The following is a 23,651-nucleotide window of genomic DNA, read 5'->3' on the forward strand; positions in this document are numbered from 1 at the left end:
GTTTGTGTTGCGTAGTCATGGTTATAAGTTGGTTAGGCTGCAGCTCGAGGACAAGCTGCATGTCCAGGTGGGGTGTAGTGTTAGAGTACTAATGGGCCTAATGGATCCGTTAGTCTTAGGGTTAATTAGAGATAAGGGTCGCTTGCTTAGGGGTCAAGTAGGCTTTGCTTGGAAGTCAAGTAAACCTCTCTATATAAAGAAAGGAGATGTATCAATCTAATCAAGCAAGAATTAAGAAGGAAATCCCTTCCGTCTTGCCCGGCCGTGGGCAAAAAGGCCCCCGGCCGGCGGTGGCGTAGCTAGCCCAATAAATCAGGGTGGTCCATCAATAGAAATATTTACATAAGTTTATTTATTTTCAAAGAAATATTTTTTTACTATACTATATACAAGCTATGGGGAAATTCCAGGGTGGTCCATGGACTACCCTGGCCACCCCCTAGCTACGCCACTGCCGGCCGGCACTCTCGCGCCCTCCTTCTAGCAGCACCATAACAAGTTCACTTTTTATCTTTCACTCAGTTTAGCACAAGAGTTCCTTGATGTCAGAAGAACTCGTTCAGTTTCTTGGCAAAGAACTTGTTCAGAAAAATAACACAAGGATGACTGACGGTGGAGAATGAAATGGTATAAGAAAAATTCAAGATTAAGATAGATTTGAAGTAGCAGGTTACAGGGACGTACCTGCAGGCACATACGATTCATCGCTCCTACACAAAACAAGTCAGAACAGCAGGCCAGTCTGGAACTCGGAGAGTGGAGACGCATTCATGATTCATCATAGAGAACATGATTCATCATAGATGAGCGAGACATGTCAGTTAGATGCATGATTGGTGAAGCAAACACACAGGCACGTATATCTGTGTCATCTTGCTAACATCAATATCACTACATTTACGGTGATTATGTAGAAAGCATTTAATAAACTGTAAGCATATATGTATATACACAGCATCGAAATCGTCGAGAAAATGAGAGGAACTTATTTATCATGGTTTTTTTTTGCGGGCAAAAAAAAGGAAATGATAATGAAATGAAACTTCCTAGCTACTCCATGAATGAAATGATAATTAACCACAAATGCACAACTAAAGGAGCATACGAAAAGGGGAAATTACATAACAATAACAGCCAACATGAATAATGGTGAACAAATACATTGGCATGACACATTGAGGGAAAACTTCAAGTCAGCGCATGAAAAAGGAAATCAAGAAACTTGGGAAGTGGACGAGGTGAAAAGAGCAGCGGCAACTTCATCTCATCTTGGTGATGCCAGTTTGGAATCGTTGATGGGAATAAGGTAGGGGGCCACCAACAGAAGGTAGCAACGACTTCCACTGGGAAGGGGCTAGATCGAATTTGTCCCCTTCCTCCCGCGACGCTCCCGCGAGCGTCCGGGGGGACTAACCCTAGCGCCGCCGGGGGGCGCGAGCGGGCGAAGCCCATTCGTCGCGGGCGGCGGCGGGACTCTCTTGTCTCCGCGCACGGGGGATACGGTGCTGGGCGCGGCAGCTCGGCGGCACGCCGGAGTGGGCCGGCGACGGGGCGTGGCGGCGATGCGACGGGCAGCGCAGAGGCGGTGTGGGCTGGAGGCCGTTGGTGGCGCGCCGCTGCAGTGGCGCGCCCAGATCTGCCTCTGGAGCCACGGGTCGTGGTTGGCCTCCCTTGCCATGGCTCGTGTGCCGGGGGGGAGGGGGGCGGCGCGGCCGCGGGTGGATGCGTGCGCCGCTGCCCGGCCGGGCCCTTGCGGCTGGTCGGCATCGTACGGCGCGGGAGACTCCTCCGGTGGCCATCCATGGACGTGGCGGCGAGGGCTCTGCTTCCTCTGCTCCGGCGACGGGCCGCTGCCGTGGTCTCGCGCGGGGCCGGGCCAATGGCAGGATGAGGCGAAACTGGTGGTTTCGAGGTGGGGAGCTGGTTGGAGGGACGGGAGCTCCGCTGCCGAGCTGCCCGTCATTTGCCCAAGGTGGTTGCTGGTCGTGGTCGTGGGCCGACCACTCCTCCCCCTTCCCCATCCTCATGTGTTTTCGGTTCCGGCGTTGCTCGAGGCGGGGGTGGTTGGCCAGCGGTCTCGGAGGTGGTTGGGGTGTGGATTTGTTCAAAGTCTCGGTCTTTGGTGGTCATCGGGGCGGTCTGGAGGTAGGGCGGCGGCTCTGGCGGCTGGAGGCGCGTTGGTCGTGGGCTGACTGCGCGGCTCGGGTGTGGGCGGGCAGCCACAGTAGCTTGGGCGGCATGGATGCGGGTGGTTGGTGGAGCGGGGTTGCGACGGAGGGGTAGGAGCACCGGGGTTCACCACTTGACTAGTCCCGGTATTGGCTGACGGAGACGGTGTCCGTGGATGTCTCTCCCCTCCATGCAGGCTCCGTCGTGGTGCTCCCGCCTCCAGCATGTCACTCTTGGTGAAAACTTGATCTTCAGTATCAGACGATGACGGCTTTCTACGGTCGTATCCTTCTTGAAGGCATCGTCTTGGAGTCCCTGCTCCGGCCGTGTCCGTCTCACCACTCCTCGATTGATTATTCATCTTCATGGTGGTCTTCGGCTTATCATTAGGGTGCATAGTCGTCGTTGGCGCGGTATTTTCGGTGCTCGGCACCTTTGTATCTCGCCTTGGGCGTGTGTTCAGTGTGGTGGTGGAGTGCGTTTGTATCTTCTTACTCAAATGTGGTGGTAATGGTGCTTTATCTATAAAGCAGGGGAAAATCCTTTTTCGTAAACAGAAGGTAGCAACAGGAAGAGAGAGCGTTTCAAACACTCGCCTGGTCACAATGTATACACAATGTTAGCCACTTAGCGCCAAGGGAATCTTTCTCGGAATATCAACAAAACAAGACCGATGAAGCAAGTAATATATGCAACACAAGACCAGCGGGACAGTGCTTACGAACCAATTTTATAACAGTGACAACCAGTACAAAAGAATATAATAAATAAGGCAAGGCAATGGCACTTATTGCTCGTATTAGGTACAATTTCTCTGGCCTAATTTGTTTAAATTTCAAAAAATGTAAAGTACATCGATGAATCATAGAACAGAGAAGCATGCAATATATCCAGATACTGTTTGAATTTGAGAACCGACTCACGAGGAGGAGCTAACAACAACTCTACTACTAAATCAGCACAAGTGAGTAGGTCGGAATTCCATATAGTGCTTTTAATCACGTACAAATGTCTTGTACTCATTTAAGAGAAGCTCACAACATAATTAATAAGACAAGGAGATGAGCCAATTAAGGAGTAACATATGTAAGAATTGCCCAACAAAAAACTGTTGTGTAAGCTAGCTAGAAATGCCTTTACATTATTCATGTGAAAGAGGACGCGGGAATAGAATGTATCATCAAAGGGAGAAAAGCAGCAGCAACTCTCATGTTGCCGGCCGGCCCACGAGGCATTTCTTGTAGGTGCTTGTAGCCCCAAACTCCACTGCTTGCTAGGGACAGTAACAGTAGTGCTTGCAGTTAAACTGAACGAGAGGATGAAACTTGTGTACCAATGTCGCCTTGTCTCCTCAAAGAGGTGGGAAGCTGATAGTGCAATAATTAGTCCCTTCCTGTCCTGGCACTCATGATCTTTCTTGCTTGAGCTTGTACAGGGAAGGAAACATGAACATATGAGTCAACGAAATTAAGAGAAAGATCATAAAGTTTATAAAATCTTGGGAATACAGTAGTACCTCAAGGCTACTATCAGCAGATTTTTTGAAAGATGAGAGTAGACCGGTTGGGATGTCTACCAGCTGCTCTCTCCATAGCATCCTGTGCAGCTGCAAGACTGCCATCATCCCAGTCCCAGCCATATGTTGCAAATTTGAGACTAAGGAGGCACGGGAGATTTCCCATTCCGAATTTCCAGTAACCGGGCCTCCAAATTCCACTAGCAGTGTCATAACCGGACCTCCAAATTCCAATTTCGAGTTTTTCTAGCTTAGGCATGGATCTTGCTTCAAAAAACATCCATTTACATGATTCCAAAGAGAACTTCCTCAAGCATCGGAACCCAACTTTATCGCTAACTGTGAAACTTGTATCGCTATACTTTCCCATTCCGACCACTTCCAGAATGAGCAACTCCGGTAGCTTCCAAGGACCCGTAGATCTTCCTGCGTGAATTTGTTCACTTCTAGGGGCAACAGCTGGAGGTTTACAAGGGAACTCACCCATTCCGGAACCTGCTCCACATGCGAGCCCTTGGTCATAATGAATTCCTGGAGGCTAAACGGAACAGGGCACAAAGATCCCTGTTGTAAGAAGCGCCCCCCACAAACAGTAGTTAGAGAACGAATGTTTTGAGTGCCTAGTTTGCGAAGAGCAGAAGCAATAGATTTATTGCACTGTTCCTCTTCATGTTCCTGTACAGAGATGGAAGCACCTTCAAAATTGAGGACCAGCTTCCTCAGGTTCTGCAGCTGTCCAAGTTCTTGCGGGAAGTTAAATGGCTGCCTATAGACATTGACCTCTCCCAACATCTCTAATGCTTGCATCTTCTCAATTCCATTTGGAAACTTAACACTACTTTCATGAAGCACATCCACCAATCTTTCGAGGTTCACAATAGTTGATGGTAATTCTTGTAATTGAGTGCCTCTTATGTCTAGCATCTCTAAGCAACGTAGATGGCTGATTTCTTTTGGGAGTTCACTTACTTCTGTCCATTTGAGGTTGAGATGCCTCAACTGAAACAACCTCCCAATATTTGCTAGATGGTGGTTTTCCACTTGGTTGCAAAGCTCAAGGTCCAAAACACGCAAATGCCCAAACTCACTCAGAGGAGGGATTTCCATGGAATAACCGAACACATTGAGTGATCGTACATGAGACAATACCATGCCAGTCTTTCTTATTGAATTTCCTTCCTCATCAACTTGGAGAGAGAGCCGGCGAACTTTGCTTTGCGTCCTGCTAGTTATATACGGAACACCAATTAAAGTGACAAAGTTCACTTCGATGGACTTCGATATGATGAAATCAAGAATTATGTCATGAACTCGACAGCTCTCCACCTTACCATATTCATTTGTGCATGCAACTTGGATCAAACTCCTATTGAGGAGCTCATTAAAACACCTCTCTCCTGACTCATATGTTGTGTATCTGCCATCTTTGTGAATGAATCCCTCAGCAACCCATCTCCATATTAGGGCTCTCTTCTCAATAACAGAATCTTCCGGAAATATACTCAAATACAAGAGACATGTTTTTAGATGGGGAGGAAGATCAAAGTAGCTAAGTGACAATATCTTTATCATTGCTTCAACACCAGGATTCCTTTCAAGTGCACGACCAATTGAATCTTTCACCTGATTCCACATATGTTCTGTTCTTTCCGTGATAGCCAACAAACCAGATATGCCAATGATCACCAAAGGTAAGCCACCACATTTTTTTAAAATTTCATCAAGAACTTTTTGAAGGTTCGGAGGGCAATCTTCATTGGAATGAAACAGTCTTCTGTGAAATAGTTGCCTTGAATGCACCACATCAAGTGCCCTCATATTATAGATACAACCACTACATGATGACCGACATAAATCTGCGACATCACTTTTACGAGTAGTGGTGATTATTATACTGCCAGAACATGTTATGGGGAATGCACACTTAATAACATCCCATGTATCCACAGCCCATATATCGTCAACAACAACAAAATACCTGCACATGATTTATCAGCGTTACCTTAATGTGAAGATCATACATTAGGAAGCTGTTCTCATTGAAAAGCATGCATATAAAAATATAAAGTAATAACATATAAAATTCAAGCATTCACATGTGTGGATTTTGTGCTATTTGCCCCGCTTTATGCTGATGTTTGATGTTCAGCTCATGATTTTAGTTTGGCGAAAAACAAATGATGTTTTAAAATATATATTTGATAGCTTTTTTTGCTTGTGTAGTTACATACCTAAGTAGAAATTAGCTACCCTTTGTCTAACCTACATTTTAGGACGTATTTTGTGTTGGCAAATGATGAAAAGACCCATGATAAAATTAAAAAAATGTTTTATGGTTAGGATGAAAGCCTTGATAATAATTGCATTCAAAACTAAGCCCTAAACTTCAACAATCGGACCCTTTCATTCTAAATTGGGCAAATACCAAGGCCTACAGAGTGATCTGGACGAAACTATTGTGCGTACACCAAGTAAATAAAACTACAGTTTAACTTGCAACGCATTTTATGTCAAATAGCTTGTAATTCTTCTCCAAAGTGCTCTTCTCATCCCAAGGTCAAACGTACTTACAAAATTAAAATAGGAAAATTAAATAAAATTAGAAAATTCTTAAAAGTTTTGCCACAAACTTTGTTGAATATGGATGTGTGCATCCTTGTGATGCAGAGGCCATGCTAATCGCCTTTCAAAACAAAGAACTCCGTTGAATGTTATACAAACATGCTAATTTTCGTGAAGAAACAATGCTCCAAGATGCTTTAAAAAAATAGTGTTTTCCGAGCATCAATTCTTTTTCCTCCTATAGCATCAGGAACGTTTTTTGTTAAGAAAAAATGTACGCATGTAAAAGATTCCACAAAAGATGTCAGAGTTTTATTTTTTACTATTTTACTATTTTACTATTTACGAGGGTGCATTTGAGCCCAGGAGCAAACTCCATGTCGTTCTTCCTTCTACCAGTCATGGATAAGCACGAAGCAAAGATGCTTTGTCTTTTTAATTCCACAACTAAGTTCACACTTAATTATGGAGCACTCGGAGTACAGCCCCGGAGGAAAGTTTAAAGGCACTTTATTTTCTGTTATTCTTTAAATGTATGATGAAGAATAATATATATAAGAACTTTATTTTAAGATGAATGTCTAATTCATTCTTCTAAAGCTATGGCATTTTCTGTAGTGAAATATGTTGCATGCTCGGCACTAAAGTTCCTAACCTAAGGGTATCTCTAGCCCTTCCACTAAGTTTTAACTCATCAAACAACCTCTCAAAACATAACTCATCAAATTTTAGATGGGCATCTATCAACCTTGGACTAGTCATAGTGGGGAGTAATTTAAAGTATCATAATAGTAGTGTCATAGATGACTTTATTTATTAGCTTGTAGACTCATTTTGCTTTGGGAAGCGTTATGTTTTTTGAAAGTGCTATGTTACGGTAACATATTATATTACCACACACCTCTCTCCTCATTAAATATTTGTCACATAAGTAATTTTGCCTTGGGTCTAAGGCTGGTCATAGTGGGAGTAACTTAGCTAGTAACATAGCGCACTCCAATTTTTTTGCTTATGTGGAAATTAATTAATGAGGAGTGATATTTGTGGCAACATAGTGGGAATGTTACTGTGGCATAACGCTTCCCAAGAGAAGATGAGTCTAGAAGCTAGTAAACGAAGCCATCTATGGCACTACTACTATGTTACTTTGCACTATAAAGGTTCTAACTCATACTAGTGTTATATGCATGACATTAGTATAAGTTACTCCCCACTATGACCAGAGTAAACTTAACTCCCATCCGCATAGACCCATACACCGCCTAGAAGTATCCATCTCCTTCTCCTTCCTTTACCGGTACCTCCACCTTTCCATTTGCCGACGTCTGTTGTGGTTTCTCATAGACGAAGGCATCCCTAGCTAGCTACATCCCTCCTTTTTTTTCCAGTAGCACCCCGTGCCGAGGAATTGTGCCCTCTTCCTTCACCTCCAACGAGATCACCGTTGTTTGACACCTTGATAATGTGGCATGCCTAGTTGCTTCATTCCCCAGCTCGAGTTCCCTCGACCGTAGCTACCTGAGATCCCTAGAAAGATTCCTACCTCGTCAATTTGGCTGGAGGAGCAACACCAACACAACTCCATTGAAGCTATGATGCATTTGTGCATGTGGAGAATGTGGCCTCAACATTGGCCCTCCCTAGCAACCACCAACCCCTCCATACTCCTCCTTGCATCTCTCCTAGCACGACACTCCTCGGTGAGCACTCCATGTTGTCGTTTGCTGGAGACGACAAACACTTTAGAGGCCTGACCCACTCTGTTCGTTGGGAGAGCATGGTCTGCGGATCCTGCCACCACCGCCACCGGAGGTTAGCTCCCAAAGGTGTGTAACGAGTCTTGGACAGCGTGCCATAGGTCGACCACTGATGTTGCATTGTCCCTCGTCGTCCCCAACCTCGTCGGTCGGTCGTTGTATCATACCAAGCCTTGTTGGAGTCAGGCATTATGCCATCACGAGCAGGGGGGACACTTGGGAGGCCATCATGGCCTTGGGGAGCCCGGTCGTGCCGCGGTGGAAGTGGTGAGTGGCGGCGGGCGGTGGCTGAAATTTGAGGAGGCTCCTCAAACTGCTCAAGTTTGACTAGGAGGGACAAATTTAAGGAGTAACTCCTGAAATTTTTAGGAGTTGATGATTTCAAAGGAAGTTCTAGATGGAGTTAATTCCTCAAATGTGGAAATTTTGAGGAGTTCAAAGTTTTTAGGGGAAGAGATAGATATGCTCTAAGCGACAGTAATTGCATAAGGCATTCCACTCTTCCATACAATAGATCGGCACCAACAAAACTTCCTTTTTTTAACAAAGGGTGAATTTTATTGGCTCAAAGTGAAGCATCAAGTGGATACAAATACCATGAGCACACACCTGGGCTCTGCATAGCTAGGATGCACACAACATCAATGCACACACACAAATAAACACTCTAGCAAATAGTAAAGTTGTCCAACACCAAAACTATGCTTAAGCTATGAAGAAAAACTCAAGCAATCAAAAAAATGATTAACAAACTACATCAATGACCATATCTGCACCAACCATCTCTTGACACCACAAGGACAACAAAGTTTTTCAATAGCAACACCTTCAATAAGGGAGCGCCACTCAATTGTCGTCGACATTAGATCAAACCACCAAAGGCCAGATTCTAAGTTTTCACTTTGAAGAACAAGTCCGAGTATAACCGGGCAATGCCCTCAACAACAACAAGGTAATACTGCAAAAAAATTGTCATTGCCAGGTATAACCATATTAAGTCAGACCTAGGGTTTTCATCCTGGAGCTCCAGACAGAGTGCTCAAAAGACCACCAAATCAAAGTCAATCATGTGTTGTCGCCACCGATTTCCACGATTCCAACATCTACATGTGATACGCTAGAAATCTCGTCACGACCGTTGCACAACCATACTCTCTACATCAAGCTGTTGTCCATAGATTGCATCTCACTGCCAGAACGGAGCCTTCCTGTTGCATCCGAAAACATCGCCTGTACAAGCCATCGATGGCAACCACCAGATCTGGAGAGAGAAACTCTCATGAAGTTATTTTGATGGCGCCCCGAGCCGGAGTGGTCACCACATGGACCAAAACCGACTACGAAGCATACCTCACTCACTACCGCCTCATAGGTCGGGCGTATGGTTGCAAAACGATGTTGATGTCCCAACAAGGCTGCTGGGAACACTTCCCCAATGTTGTCAATGAGGGCGAGCAGGGGCACGTGTCCCAGTCGCTCAGGACGGCTCCTGAAACTCGGCAACAGCTGGTGGGGAGCCATCATGCACCGTCCGACGCTTGTCACACAGATCCAGGAGCGAAGATGGCTGTGGCAATGTGATTTGATCTAAGACTTGACCCAGATGCGCCTGGATCAGAAGCTAGCAGTGTCACCGCCTCCGTCCGCCATGGGGCCTAGCCCCGGCAGATTCCAGCGACGACAAGGGGACCTAGTGGTGGCGGCGAGGGACTCCGGAGTCGCATGGGAGAGCGACCCGGGAAGCATTTACGTATCGCCTTAAATTTTGGGAGAGAATTTCACTTTTCAGCCTCTGGATCAACTAGGGATGCACACGATCTTTTTACTCAATTTTTTTTAAGATTTAATCTTGATGAGTGATTCCACCACATATCAAGCTTGATGCTCAATAAATGAGGGGAAAACCCTATGCATCACCTGTCACTTTTAGGAATTAAACCCTAATGGTTATGCTGCAAAATTCTATGCCTAATCTCTCAGCTAAGGCTCTCTTTGCAGCAGAACTTCCTCAGGCTACAATGGAATATGATATATAGTCCCGCTTGCCCAACTTTCCTTTCCCTATTTTATTGTTTGCTCGATCCCTATTGGCTATTGCCAACCTCCCTGACAAGTTCTCTGCAGCAGATTATATAGTAAGCATAGCACGACACAGTTCAACAATAGCAAACCGATCCTTAGTACTGACGGATGGGGAACCCACAAGTGATGAGCTGTTCGTGTTAACAATTTTTTGCGTACTATTTTTTTTCTGATGGAACACATGTTTTGCACCTAGTATTTAAATACGATCCTCGATCATGTACAAGTGTGATTTTTTGAATTTTCCTAGAAAACGAGAACTTTCATGTGAGAAGAAGAAAAACCACATTGTCACTTAGGGTAGTTGTTGATTTGTATCTGCGTGATATTGTATTTTATTTCTCATTTTAGACATCAACATGGTCATATTTGCCCATGAGATTTTCTAACATCTTAGAAAGTACTACCTCCGTTCTCAAATGTACGACGTTTACATTTGGGAACAGAGAGGGTGTATATACTAAAATGCAGAAATAATGAACATTTTTAGATAATTTATCAGTATGGTTTCTGCTATATGTCTAAACAAGTTTCGCATGCATCCGATGATGACAAACACAAATAGAACCGAACCTTTTGTGTGCTAGAACATTGGTGATCTTGCCGATGAGTTGTTGTATAGTCCCTGCTTTTGTGCTAGCATAAGCTTGGCCACTGACTTCACTGAGAATGGTTCTCAAGATATTCGTCATATCTGGATTTCGTGACACAGATATGAAAGCCTTACACTTGAATTTCTCTTTTAGCTCTTGATACACTTGGTTTGCAAGAGTTGTTTTGCCCATTCCTCCCGATCCAACAATGGAGACCATCTTCACGTGTTGTTGTGTTGATGCAACTCCATCCTCGTCAGTTAACAACTTGATCAACTCAGCCCTGGGTTCATCGATTCCAACAAGCTTCGATGCATGCTCAAATACAGCAAGAGCTCTAGGGTCAACGGTCGCATTTTTGGTATTGGAGAAGGTCTCACGACCCTTGTACCTTGCGTTCCTATCGCCCACCTCAATGATCTGTTTCTTCAGATCCTGAATCTCCTTGCCGATTTGGTGGCGAGCCTTCATCTTCCCCAACTTCCCTAGCGAGCTCTTGATCTTCTCAATGAAGCCATCTGGCTTTTCGTCTTTGTCACCAACACTTTGCATGAAGTCATCGATGGCATCCTCCAGATCATAGGACAATTCCCGCACCTCAGTCATCCAGACTTTACCCTGCACATCGGGATCCTCCTCCTCCTCCGACATCTTGAGGATAAAAGCCTCCATGGCGGCGAGTTCACGAGTGAGAGACCCGATCTCCTTGCGCACACCCTTAAAACGCTTGTACTCGTCGCCGAGCAGGGTGGCCAGCTTCCTGAGGACAGGTTTGAGGACCCCCGTCGCCACAGTCACTAGAGCCGCCTCCATGGCCACAGAGCTCGAATGCACGGCCAGTGATTGAACAGGAAAGTTTGCGCCAAGTCTAGACCCTGAAAAGAGGATGGATTAGTCATAGACTCATAGTTAAGCCACTCACCCGAGGCACTAGTGCGCCGAAGAAGTTACAAGACGAACACCGACGTGGGAGCCTTTTTGCATTTTTCTTCTTCTTCTTTTGTAAGAGGCATACGAGGGAGCTGGGGTGTACCTAGCCTAGCGGGATCTGGAATTTATTCACTAGTTGCAACTCGGAGCGAGAGCGAGCTCGGTTAGCAGTGCGGTTGCAGTTGGAGCCGTCGCCGCGCTCAGAGCTTGATCTGTCAATAATTCTGCGTTGAACCCGCGGAATTCGGTGTAGCCAACCTAAACCTACACCCTGAAAAGATGAGTGGCTAATCGAAGTAAGCCCATGCCGGCCGTATCTGGCGGGATTCGATGTGCAGCAGAAGAGAAGATGGCTGGCCGGCGAGACGAGGAGTAGGTGTAGGGGTGAAGCTCGGACACCCACGGAGAGACGAGGAGTAGCGCGAGAGTGGGGTGGAGCGATCCGGCCGGTCTGTGGTAATCCCCTTCACCAAAACACGTACGCAAACTGCAGGGCCGCAAGGAGAGGATGGAAATTATCTATGCGTGTGTGGTGTGTGTGTACCTGACGCTGCACTTGACTTGGCTTGTCTTCCTGACCACGCGTACGCGAGTTGTGTATCCGAGTGCGAGTCGTGTGCAGCCTATATCGTCATTGTGCAGAAAAGGAGTGGAAGGCACGCATGGGCCAAAAGATTTAGAATGGACAAAATTCTCAAGATTTCGGTTGCCATGACCATCATGACCCAACTACTCCAGCATGCATCCATTCAGAGCATCTACATCAGGATACAGCAAATCCGACCCCTCAAACAACCGCGGATGCCCGAAAGCGTTCGCGCACAGTAGTGACCGGTCACGTCTCAAATAATCTCTTACACAACCGGATACCTCAGTTGAGAAATATCAAATCTATACTATTACATGCAACGTGAAACCTAATCTAAGTCGTGCCCATGTCCGGCAGTAGGCTGCACCCATCGAAGTGGTGCTTCGGTCATCGGCAAGGTAGAGCACGACATGGGACACGCACCGGCTCACGGGACTCGAGACACCACCATCTCCCATACCCTACACATCTTCATCGGAGTCCAGAGATGGCGACATCCACAACGACGCGGTAGCGGTGCCTGGGCTGGCCGTGCACCATACGGGGCACCAGAGAATGCGACTCCGCCCCGCCAACATCCGCTGCCGTGAGGGCTGCCGCTACCTCCCGTGCCCGCTGCCTCGCACGGCGGGCACGATGCGCCATATTTGCGTCGTACGCACACATGCGTTCACCTCCGCCTCGGCGCGCCAATGAAGCAGTTGCGCATTTGCCGCACCGTTCGGACGTCAAACGGATCGCACCGCATCTGGTGAGGCAGTGGCAACATACGATGTGCTGGATCCATGCACCATTTGGACGGACCCAATGGATTCCTGACGGACGGAGTCTGAGTGCTGCTGTCGGGCAGACTGGGCCCGGGAGGGCGGATGGTCATCTCCTCCTTGGGGTCGCGTGGGACAAGCTCTGGATCAATGGATCTGGAGGTGTAGGACTCGAATCCGCTGCCCGCCATGCTGGTGAAGGTAGGAGATCATCAGACAAAAGCTTGAGTGGCGGAGTGGACTGGAGGGAAGTGGAGTGGAGTTGAAAGGGTTTGGTCGGGGATACTTGCACGCGGTCATGGCCACGGGACGGAAGATAGCCTCGGGTCGGACCCCGTAGCTCAAGCATACAGGCTCCGATTGAGCCAGTTCCAGGTCCGTTGGAAAGCCCTAGAGAGGAGAGGGCCGTCGCGGTTTGGCATGACACGGCCCGCACATGAAGTCGCGTGCTACGTGGTGCCAAACCCTGAAATACCCGCTTGACGCGCGAGACAGGGAACGGTCCATGTGTGCCTACAGAGCGCCGAATGGGCCCACGTCTTCACGAGAGAAGTCGTAGACGTCGCCTCGAGCCCTCCACAAAGTTTGGGACAGACCCAAGGAGTTTGAAAAAAAACACATCACAGGGCTAGGCTACCGAGGCACCCGTGCTCGCCACTATTCGCATGCACGGTCCCGGCGTTCTAGAATCTCCTGGTTTCCCGAGGAGCCTTCCCTCCCGTGCCCGGGAGGCCATGTCATGCTCCCAGAGATTCGGTGGGCTTTCCCGCTCAAATTTTGGCTTCACGAGGCCCTGGTTAGCGTTCCTTCATTTTCCCGCCTAAATTTTGGCATGGGCGTACTTGCCCCGTGCCTACGGTTCATTTTGGCATGGGTTGGTAGCTTCTCGCGAGAGCCGTAGCCGGTGCATACGGGCTCCAATGGTGGTGGTTGGGATGGTGTTAGAAAGCTCTCGAAGAGATGGGGTCCCGCCGGACTTGTGATTCTCGCGATCCCGACGTTTTTGCATGGCGGGAGGTCTTCCTACCACTATGTAGACTTCGGGAATACAGATTCGTTAGGAAAAACAATCGTGGCTAAAAAAGGCCGTCTGCTAGGGTTTACGGGCCTCACAATTTCGAATTGACCAACTTTGTTTTCCCGCCCGGGGTTAATCACCTACGCGTGGTTGCTATCGATACCGTTAGTGCATCATGGCCGTATCGTAAGCATCACGTTCACTAAGTGATTGACTTGAATCCTTTTGAGGTGTTCACTGCTTTGTTGAATGGTGAACAAGTAACACCGCCCCCCCCCCCCTCCCTTATCTTCGTGATATTTGGGATCCACCCAAACTATATCACCATCCTAGCACCAAGCCTTGATATCATTTATAGTTCACCTTGCTCGTTTCAAAAAACTTTGCTCGGGCCTAATGCACGCGGTCATGGCCGCAGGACGGAAGATAGCCTAGGGTAGGACCCCATAGCTCAAGCATATGGGCTCCGATCGAGCCAGTTCTGGGTCCGTTGGAAAGCCCTCAGAGAGGAGAGGGCCGTCGCGCTTTGGCATGACACGGCCCGCGCGTGAAGTTTGGGCGCTACGTGGTGCCAAACCGTGAAATATTCGCTTGGCACACGAGACGGAGAACCGTCCACACGGGCTTACGGAGCTCCAAATGGCTTGCCAGAGAACATGCTTGAGGGAGGACAAACAAGGAAGGAAAATTGTTGAACTAGGTGTTAACAAGACAAACTGTTACCAATAAAAAGTGTACTTTTAGGAGAAATACAATTTGGTTCCTGGTTGTATATACACCCTATATGCAAATTATTTTAATAATTAAAAAAAAATTCAAAATAGTTCAGAAGTTTTTTTAGAATAAACTTGACTTTCTTTTGCACTAGTATATAAATTTTCACCGGGAAAAAACCAACATTGATTTTAGGGCAAAAAAGGCAAAATTTATTTGCTATTATAGGTCACTATTCACACTATTTTGACAAAAAAAATGTATTTTTTGAAAAGAAGTCAAAGGGGGATTTTCGTTTTGTGATTTTTTTCTCACAAGTACAATGGAAGGTCGAGTTTATTTCAAAAATATTTTCAGAATTTTGTGACTTTTTGTTGAATTACTAATTTTTTTTTCATATAGGGTGTAGATACACCCAGGAACCAAACGTCCGCGTCCGTACTTTTAGTCCCTTTTTACTGAACGTGTTTAGTTTTAGTTCATCTAGTGTGTTAAAAGACTTAAAACCAGTGCCTATACTAATTACAAAGGGACATCAAACGAGCACGATAGAAATAGAGTAGAGTGAGTGTGCCTATACTCTTTTTTTCTAGGGGAGTGTGCCTATACTCTGTCGCTTTACCGGGTGTTGGTTTCTGTAACTGGACAACAAACGAGCAGAGCCGGCGTGTGTCGTTGGTTCGCTCGTGGAAAGCTAGTAATTCGTTGCGTGGAAAGCTAGCCTGTGTGTGTGCTGCTCTGCTCCTCCTCTGTTTTTCTCTTGTGTCCGTTCGCTCAAGCAGCTTGCGTGCGTGTTTGCATCCACCGGGAACATACGACTGTCGGCGCCTTACAAAGTGCATGCTTGCAGAAGGAAATCATTAAACATACGACTGTCGGCGCCTTACAAATGTGTACTAGTAATCTAACTGGATGCTGAAGCGTGCTTGCAGCAGTTATCTAGGGACACCGGGAGAACAAGAGACAACATACACATTTTCTGAGTGACAACTTAGATGATATGCAGAGCTCAAGAGATGGTAGTCTCCATCACCAGTATGGTGCTTTGTAGTTAAACTAAACCAGGTGGTGAAACTTTTGTACAAACGCACAGATACTATGTAGTCTCCATCATCCAACGGAGAGAGTACAGTGTACTGGGGTACCACATAAGAGAGAAGTATCGAGCTAAGCAATCTTAAACTTGAAAATTGGCCGTCCAGACAACGAGCAGCGGCAACTCTTCTGTTCCTGATTCTTGACTTATTTAATCAAAGCTGGGAATTAGAGACCAAACATATTTGTCAACACGCAAAAAGAGTAGATTAGGGTGGTTCGGATGTGTGCTGACTGCTCTCTCCATGACAGTCTTTGCAGCTTGAACAATGCCCCTGTCGCCATTTGCTTCGCATCTGATAGTACTGAGGCAGCGGAGGTTCTCCATTCCAAAGTCCAGCGAGTCAGCTTCAGCTACGTGGCAAATAAGCACGAGTTTTTCTAGCTTGGGCATGGATCGTGCTGCAAACATGTGATCTACCGTGTGATATTTTGCATCATAAATAAAAATCTTCAAGGATAGGAAACCAACTTCACCACTGATTCTGAGCTCGTTTGACATTGTTTGTTCCTTTAGGTGCAGAATGAGCAGAGAGGGTAAGGCCCCAAGCATGCAGATATCATCCTGCTTAACTCCCTTCACTTCAAGGATTAGCTTTTGGAGGTTCCTGAGGGAGCTTGCCCATTTCGGGATCTGCGGGATGGCTAAAAAGAAGTTAACAAGCTTCTCGAGGGTAAGCTCGCACAGATGTACCTGTAAGAGGCCTCTCCCATCCCGAATAGTCAGGGACTGCAGGTTCTGGGTGCCTAGCTCACACAGGGAAGATACGATAGCTCTGTTGCGCTCTTCCGCAGCTTCAATTGTATCATTGGTGTTAGAATCAAGGGCCAGGTTACTCAAATTCTTCAGCTGGCCAAGGCCCGACACAAAGTCTAATGACTGTATGGAGACACCGACCTCTTTCAACGCCTCCAATGCTTCCATCTTCGCAACCCCATCAGGACATTTAACACCATACTCAACAAGTAGATGCGACAATTTTCTGAGATTAACAATAGATGCAGGTAATTCCTTTACCGGATTTTCTCTTAGGTCTAGTACCTCTAAGCACCCTAAACGCCCAATTTGTTTTGGGAGCTCTCTTATTCCTACATGTCTCAAGTTCAAGTAACTCAGCTGGAACAACCTCACTAGATTTTCAAGATTTTGTTCTGAATAACGGACATAGTGGATCAAGTGCAGAACACGCAGATGTCTGAACTTCTCTAAAGAAGGCATTTCCACGGAAGCTCCATACACTGATCTGACATGGGATAAATCCAAGCCTGCTGTTGGTATTGTTGAATTTTCTTGCTTGCCACCTTGTAGAGATAACCGGTGAATGCTTTCTGTCCCAGCTTTTGGATTGGAAATACTCAGGAAAGTAACAAAGTTCTCTTGAATAGACTTGGATTTGATGAAATCAAGAATTACGTCATGAACTCGACAATACCTCACCTCACCATATTCATTTGTTTCCCCAGGTAGGATCAAGCCCCTATTGAGGAGCTCATTAAAACACCTTTCTCCTGTCTCATGTATTGTAAGCCCTTCTTCTTTAGGAATGAATCCTTCACCTATCCAGTCCCGTATCAGATTAATCCTATGAATTGAAGAATCCTCAGGAAATATACTGATATATAAGAGACAAGTCTTCAGATGAGCAGTCAGATCAATATAACTAAGTGACAATATCTTCATCATTACTTCAACATCATGATTCCTTTCAAGTGCACGACCAATTGAATCTTTTACTTTGCTCCATTGGTCCTCTGTTCTTCTTGTGTTAGCCAGCAAACCAGATATAGCTATGATTGCCAAAGGTAATCCAGCACATTTTTCCAAGATTTGATTAGAAACTTCTTCAAGGTGTGGAGGGCAATTATCTTCGGAGTCGAATAGTCTTCTATGAAATAGCTCTCCTGAATGCACTGAATTAAGAGGCTTTATATCATAAATATTGCCACTGAAAGATGAACAGCATGATTTGGCAACTTCATTTATACGAGTAGTGGTGATTATGATGCTGCCAGAACTTGTCATGGGGAATGCAAACTTAATAATATCCCATGCCTCCACATTCCATATATCATCAACGACAACAAAATACCTGTACATGGAATCACATGAGATATCCGCATGGTTTTAATATGAAGAACGTACGACAGGGTAGGCAAATAAATAAAGTAAACATGAGCATAGTGATACCAAAAAGAATACTCCCATGTAAGAAAGCTACATGTTAAAATCATTGAAGCACACCAAGGCATGCCCTTAAGTGTGCCTAGGCAACAGCAGATTGCCTAGCGCGTAATCATGCTAGGCGTGTGCTTTGGCGAAATAGACGCTAGGCAGAGGAAAAATTCGAAAGCACTTTTCTGAACCTTCATTATAATCTCATATGCTACAAATTTAATTCATGTGTCACTTCGATCCATGATAATTAGTTTGGCAGATATAGAATTGGGTGATAAGCAACGGTTTAAAAAAGGATCAAGAGTGATCAATATCATTAACAAGCACGTAGTAGTTCAAACAAGGGATGGATTGAGACATTAGTCTTATGCGCTTAGCCAGTATAGAAAGGACATCAATAAGGTGATCATGTGCAGTGAACAAAGAATCTAGCTAGGTGTGGATCCAAACAGCAGGGTTATGTAGAATCAAGAAGAGCTACAAAGTACTCATATAAGAAAAAGGTCCATTTGTGAACTGAATGTCTCCGATTGTTAGCTTCCTTATGGTGGATCAAGCACACCGCGGTTCAAGTCCTTGTGCATGGGTGCTAGCAATTTCTTGGATTTATTCCAGACTTTCCGGCAATGTTCTTTTAATGAGAGACGACGTTCCATCGACTGTGAAGCACCTTTATGTTGTGTGTTTCTCAAAAAAAGAAAAAGTCCAGTTCCCCTCTAAACTAGTTTGCCTCACTTCCCCTCTATATGATTTCTGAACCCACTTAACCCCTAAACTTATTTTTCTGGTTTGGATGGCTATGATGCAAATGCAAATAGTCACACAAGGTCGACAGCAACTTCCAGGATTCAAGGCAACTAGACTCTGCACATCACATCACAACATTGGGTGGGCGGATGAGAGCGGAAAGGGAGAAACTGGAGCACATCCAGATGGATGCACAGAGGATCTGGTCTGAAGATGGAAGACAGTTACACAAGGAGAAGGTGGAGGAAGAATATGGTAACATATGTAGCATCCAGTGTGTGAAAGGGTTGTAGATGTTACAATATCAAACTATTATCGAAAGAACATCTCAAAACTGGTCATGGGGTACCACACTAAAAAAAATGGTTTAGGGCATCAAGGGAGATTCATAGACCTGAAGAATTAGGAAGAAACATGAGCCAAGTTGATTATATAGGATGGAAGTGAAAATTTCCACATACATAAAATATCTAATCCTGACAGAAGGTTATGTCATATAACCAATGGATGGAGTACCTATGTGTTAAAGATGCTATATCAGTAGAAAGGAAAAATAATAAATCACGAACGGATATTCATAAGCGCGTTGGGTGGTTGTTGGTACTCTCTGCATTTGATTTCACTTGGCATCGAAAGGACTTCACTTTAAACATTTTGTAATGATAGATTGGAAAATATGAGCACAAATTACTTGTATCAAGAGTTGGTACTCTCTCCATTTGATTTCACTTGACATTGTAAGATTTCCAAACATATGTTCATGCAATAGAAACCGTACCTTTTGTCTGCTAGGTGACCGTTGATATTCATGATGACTTGTTGTATGCTACCTGCTTCGGTGTTATCAAAATGTAGACCACTGACTTGACTATGAATAGTTCTCATGATATTCATCAGGTCTGGATTTCGCGACACCGATATGAAAGCCTTACACTTGAATTTCTCTTTGAACTCTTGATACACTTGGTTTGCAAGAGTTGTCTTGCCCATTTCTGCAGATCCTACGATGGAGACCAGCTTTGGTTTCTCATCTGTTGATGCACCTTGAGTCAACAGCTTGATTATTTCAGCCATAGGTTCATGAATTCCCACAAGCTTGGAGGCATCCTCAAGGATAGCAAGAGCTCTAGCATCAACAGACGCATTTCTGGTGTTGGAGAAGATCCCACGTGTCTTGTACCTTTCATTCCTCTCGCTCACCTCAATGATTTGTTTCTTCAAATCTTTGATCTCGCTGCCGATGTGTCGCCGAGCCTGCATCTTGCCCAACTTTCCTAGTGTATGCTTGATTTTCTCAATGAAGCCATCTGGCTTGGCGTCTTTGTCATCGACGTTCTGCATGAAGTCGTCGATGGTGTCCTCCATGTCGTAGGAGAGCTCCCTGACCACGTTTGCCCAAACTTTGTCTTGCACATCAGGATCCTCGTCCTCTGACATTTTGAGGAGAAATGCGTGCATGGCCTCAAGTTCATCCATGAGGAACCTGATCTCCTTGCACACTCCCTTGAAACGCTTGTACTCGTCGCCGAGCAGAGCAGACAGCTTCCCCAGGACGGGTTTGAGGACCCCCGTCGCGGCGCTTACCAAAGCCGCCTCCATATGGCCGTGATAGCTCAAGAGCTCGCCCAGTCAATTATATTCTGCAGTGCAGGTCGTCAATGTACAACCTGAAGATGGATAAAATAAATCCAAGGTAAGCCACTAGGCCCAAATCCAAGCACGGCACCTGCAAACATGCAAACATACCTAGCGGGATTTGGATTTTGTTGGGCAGTGGCAGCGTCGGTGGAACACAACACACTGACGGTGAACAGTGGAATCCTACTCCCTTCTCTGCCCGCGTCGTGGATCTGAACCCTGAAAGAGAATGGATTCACGGAGGTCAGCCAAACCATTGCTGTACCGAACAAGCTAGCTACAGATCGGCCTTTGTGCGGGCCCGGCACCTCACTCGGCGAGGAGAAGCCAAGGGCAGGGAAGCTCGGACGCCGGCGATACGTGAACAGCTGAGAGTTAGCTCTCTCTGTTGGCGGTCTGGATCGAGCACACTGACAGTGAACAGCGGAACTGTATCCCCTTGTCTGCGCGCGTCGTCGATCTGAACCCTGAAAGAGAATCAATTGACGGAGGTAAGCCGGAGGATTGCTGCGCCGAACGAGCTACGGATCGACCCCGTGCCGGATTGACGCGCGGGAGATCGAAGCGCCGCAGTGGGAAAGGGGACGGGGCTGTACCTAGCGGGATCGGGAGGCCGTGCACCGCAGAGTAGCCCGGCGAGGAAGCTCGAACGCCGGCGACAGGTGCACCGCGAGACGAGGGCAAGCTGTGGGAAGGGGATGGATGGATCTGCTTCTGGTCGTCGCCTCGCTCACCAAAGAAACAGAGGTCGTCGCCGGGTCGTCGTCGTGTTAGGCCAACTCCACTCCAAACAGACATCCGTTTTGGCCTGCTTTCATCCGTTTGGTGCCGCAATAGGGTCGCCCATGTTCGCTTGGGGCCATTGCCGTGTAGCTACATCCAACACGCGCCGCATCCCAAATCATGTATGGAGTAGATGTAGTTAAAAAGACATCAAAAACTAAAATAAAACACCAAAAAAATTATAATAAACAAAAATATAAACATAAAACATAATTAAATATCACGGCCCCAGTTCCACAGTTTGCATAGACATAATTTACATAAAAAGCAAAATAAAACCACCGCCCGCGCGTTCCGACCGTGCCCGTCGCCGTCTTCTCATGCGGCGGCGTCGTCGTCGTCGCTGACGAGGTCGATGTAGGGCGGCGGCGTCCACAGATGGGACGGCGATCCCTGGATGGACTGGAGTTTGCTGGAAGGCGGGAGGTGCCTGCACCACCTCCTTCCGTGGCGACGCCTCGCGCTCCGGTGCCCGCGGCAGTGTGGGGCACCAGTTCACGCCCCCCACGGCGTTGGCCATGTCGGCGGCCATGCACGGCCAGCTCCACACCTGGCCCACCAAGCCCAGGTGGAACGTCGCGATGGGCTCCTCCTTCCTCACCTCCTCCCTCATTTCCAGCTCCGGCGTGGCCACGTCTCCGGCCGCAGAGAGGGCCATCATGGTCTCTAGGCCCTCCCATTGGCGCTCGTCGTGCGTGTTCATGGAGTCCTCCATGACACGTTGAAGGAGCCGGGCCTCCTCCTCCGCTGTCATGCGAGGAGGTGGCGGTGGCGACGGGGAGGGCGACGGCGTCGGTGTAATGCTGTGCACCATCCTACGCCCGCGTACGTGGGTAGGGCTCGGAGCATGTACTCTTTTCAGTCAATTTTTCATGTATTTTGGACAAGTGGTATGGTTAATATTCACCATATATATTTTGTTTTTCATATTCTGATGGGAGCACTGGTAGTAAGTACCGGAGAGTCCCGACTGGTAGGACCGAGTCGTCCGCCTCCCATCAGGCCACAACCGAGGCATCGTCATCATCGGATGGCGATGTCGGAGTGGACTTAGATGCACCAGATCCGCTCGCTACCGAGTCGGGCGACATGGAGGCCTCGGACGGCTCGGGGTCTACCTCGAGCAACACTTCCAAGAGGAAGAAATCCGAGCGTGGTCCGGGGAAGGTCCCAAAACTAACTGCTGCCAGCAACCGTCCTGTCATTTGCCCGACAGGAGAGGGATAAGCAAGCATTTCATTTGCATCATATTTTGGATGCCACAGCTTTGACACTCACATATGCTTGTCTTTTATATCATGCAGTCAGTGGGAATTTATCCCGACACAACCTAAGGGGGCACGCCCACCGAACCACGTCATCGGCTCCCTCTTGAGGAAGCACTTCCCTGGATTGTCCAAGCCGGGTGATGACGATCCGCCGTCGCCAGGTTTAACCTGGGAGCATTACCTACACAACAAGCATGAGCACGATGTCACCATGGCCACTCGGGTCATCAATGCTTTTTTTGTAAGTATCTTCGCTCCGACCACTGCATTTTTCCATATCCAAATCCTTGCTTGTGTGGATGGTGAGAAGATGCCATATGCTTTCTTGTAGTAAACATTTGCTTGCGTGGATGGTGAGCAGCAGAAGGCGATCAAAGGCATCATGAAATCTGCCCGAAAGATACTCTCTGACACCAAGCACACGCTGCGGTACAAAGCCGTGATGCAGTGTCGACCGCTCGATGAGAAGGGAGAGAAGATGACAAGGAAGAATGTTTGCCAGACCAACTTGTCGCGAGAAGAATACCTGTCAGTGGTAAGTGACTACATCGGTTGCTAGTACTTTGATTCATCCCTCTTATTCCTCAATTATTCGATTTTGTTTGACTAGGTGAAGGAACCCTAGATGAAGGACGGTTGTTGGGAGGCCCTGGTTGACATGTGGTGTGACCCAGCATGGCAGACGCAGCATGTGGAGAAGGGAAACGAACGAGCCAAAATGCCAGGCCCGGCTCATGTCCAAGGGAGCCGGAACCTAACCGCTCTCAAGCAACACATGGTATGTGGATTAAGATGTTAACTTTTTCGCATGGTGCATCTTGGTTCATTCAACTTGATGGTTAATTTTGCAGGAGGCGAAGGTTGGTCGCCCGGTCCACATCCTGGAAGCCTGGAGAGAAGGCCACAAGGGGAAGGATGGCGCCGAATTCTGTAGCGAGTCGGCGGAGCAGAAGTGGGGGACCTTCAAAGAGGTCTTCCAGGAGGTGCACGGCCAGGAAGCCGAACCTACGTCCAAGCCCCTTGATCATGAGCTTCTCATCATTGCTGGCGAGGGGAAGGGCCATGGCCGCCACCTCCTTTGCAACGGGGCGATCACCACCTCCTCGCATCGCAAGCTGCACGAGATACGTGCGTTGAGCACCAGCTCAACTCCGTCCATACGGAGTCACCCAACCGCCGCATCATGTGAGATAGCGTGTCTCAAGGTTAGCATCCTAACCTTTCATTTATGTCCATGCCTCGAAATAGCA

At 47.0% G+C, this 23,651-nt stretch overlaps 1 protein-coding gene and 1 pseudogene across 2 annotated transcripts; both read right to left on the bottom strand.

The window, feature by feature from the left end:
- Positions 1-3,698: 3,698 nt before the first annotated feature.
- On the bottom strand, positions 3,699-11,547 carry LOC123129859 (disease resistance protein PIK6-NP-like; annotated as a pseudogene).
- Positions 11,548-15,711: 4,164 nt separating this feature from the next.
- On the bottom strand, positions 15,712-21,187 carry LOC123129166 (disease resistance protein RGA5). 2 transcript variants are annotated; one of them, XM_044549395.1, is made up of 5 exons: positions 20,947-21,187; positions 20,659-20,817; positions 20,459-20,569; positions 19,491-20,352; positions 15,712-17,879 (listed from the first exon to the last, which is right to left on the bottom strand). In XM_044549395.1, exons 4-5 carry the CDS (start codon positions 20,309-20,311, stop codon positions 15,941-15,943), a joined length of 2,760 nt encoding a protein of 919 aa, XP_044405330.1. In that variant the 5' UTR covers positions 20,312-20,352; positions 20,459-20,569; positions 20,659-20,817; positions 20,947-21,187; the 3' UTR covers positions 15,712-15,940. The 2 variants fall into 2 exon arrangements, with proteins under 2 accessions (XP_044405330.1, XP_044405329.1); XM_044549394.1 differs by having other exon boundaries at positions 19,491-20,379.
- Between the last annotated feature and the right edge of the window lie 2,464 nt (positions 21,188-23,651).

The sequence above is a fragment of the Triticum aestivum genome, chromosome 6A, assembly GCF_018294505.1.
Source record: "Triticum aestivum cultivar Chinese Spring chromosome 6A, IWGSC CS RefSeq v2.1, whole genome shotgun sequence".
Lineage (NCBI taxonomy): Eukaryota > Viridiplantae > Streptophyta > Magnoliopsida > Poales > Poaceae > Triticum > Triticum aestivum.

Excerpts from the sequence above, each read along its gene's own strand:
- LOC123129166 (XM_044549395.1), bottom strand. The coding sequence starts at position 20,311 with ATGGAGGCGGCTTTGGTAAGCGCCGCGACGGGGGTCCTCAAACCCGTC. Across the intron at positions 17,880-19,490 it reads GGTCACCTAGCAGACAAAAG|GTATTTTGTTGTCGTTGATG; the intron begins GTACGGTTTCTA and ends TTCCATGTACAG.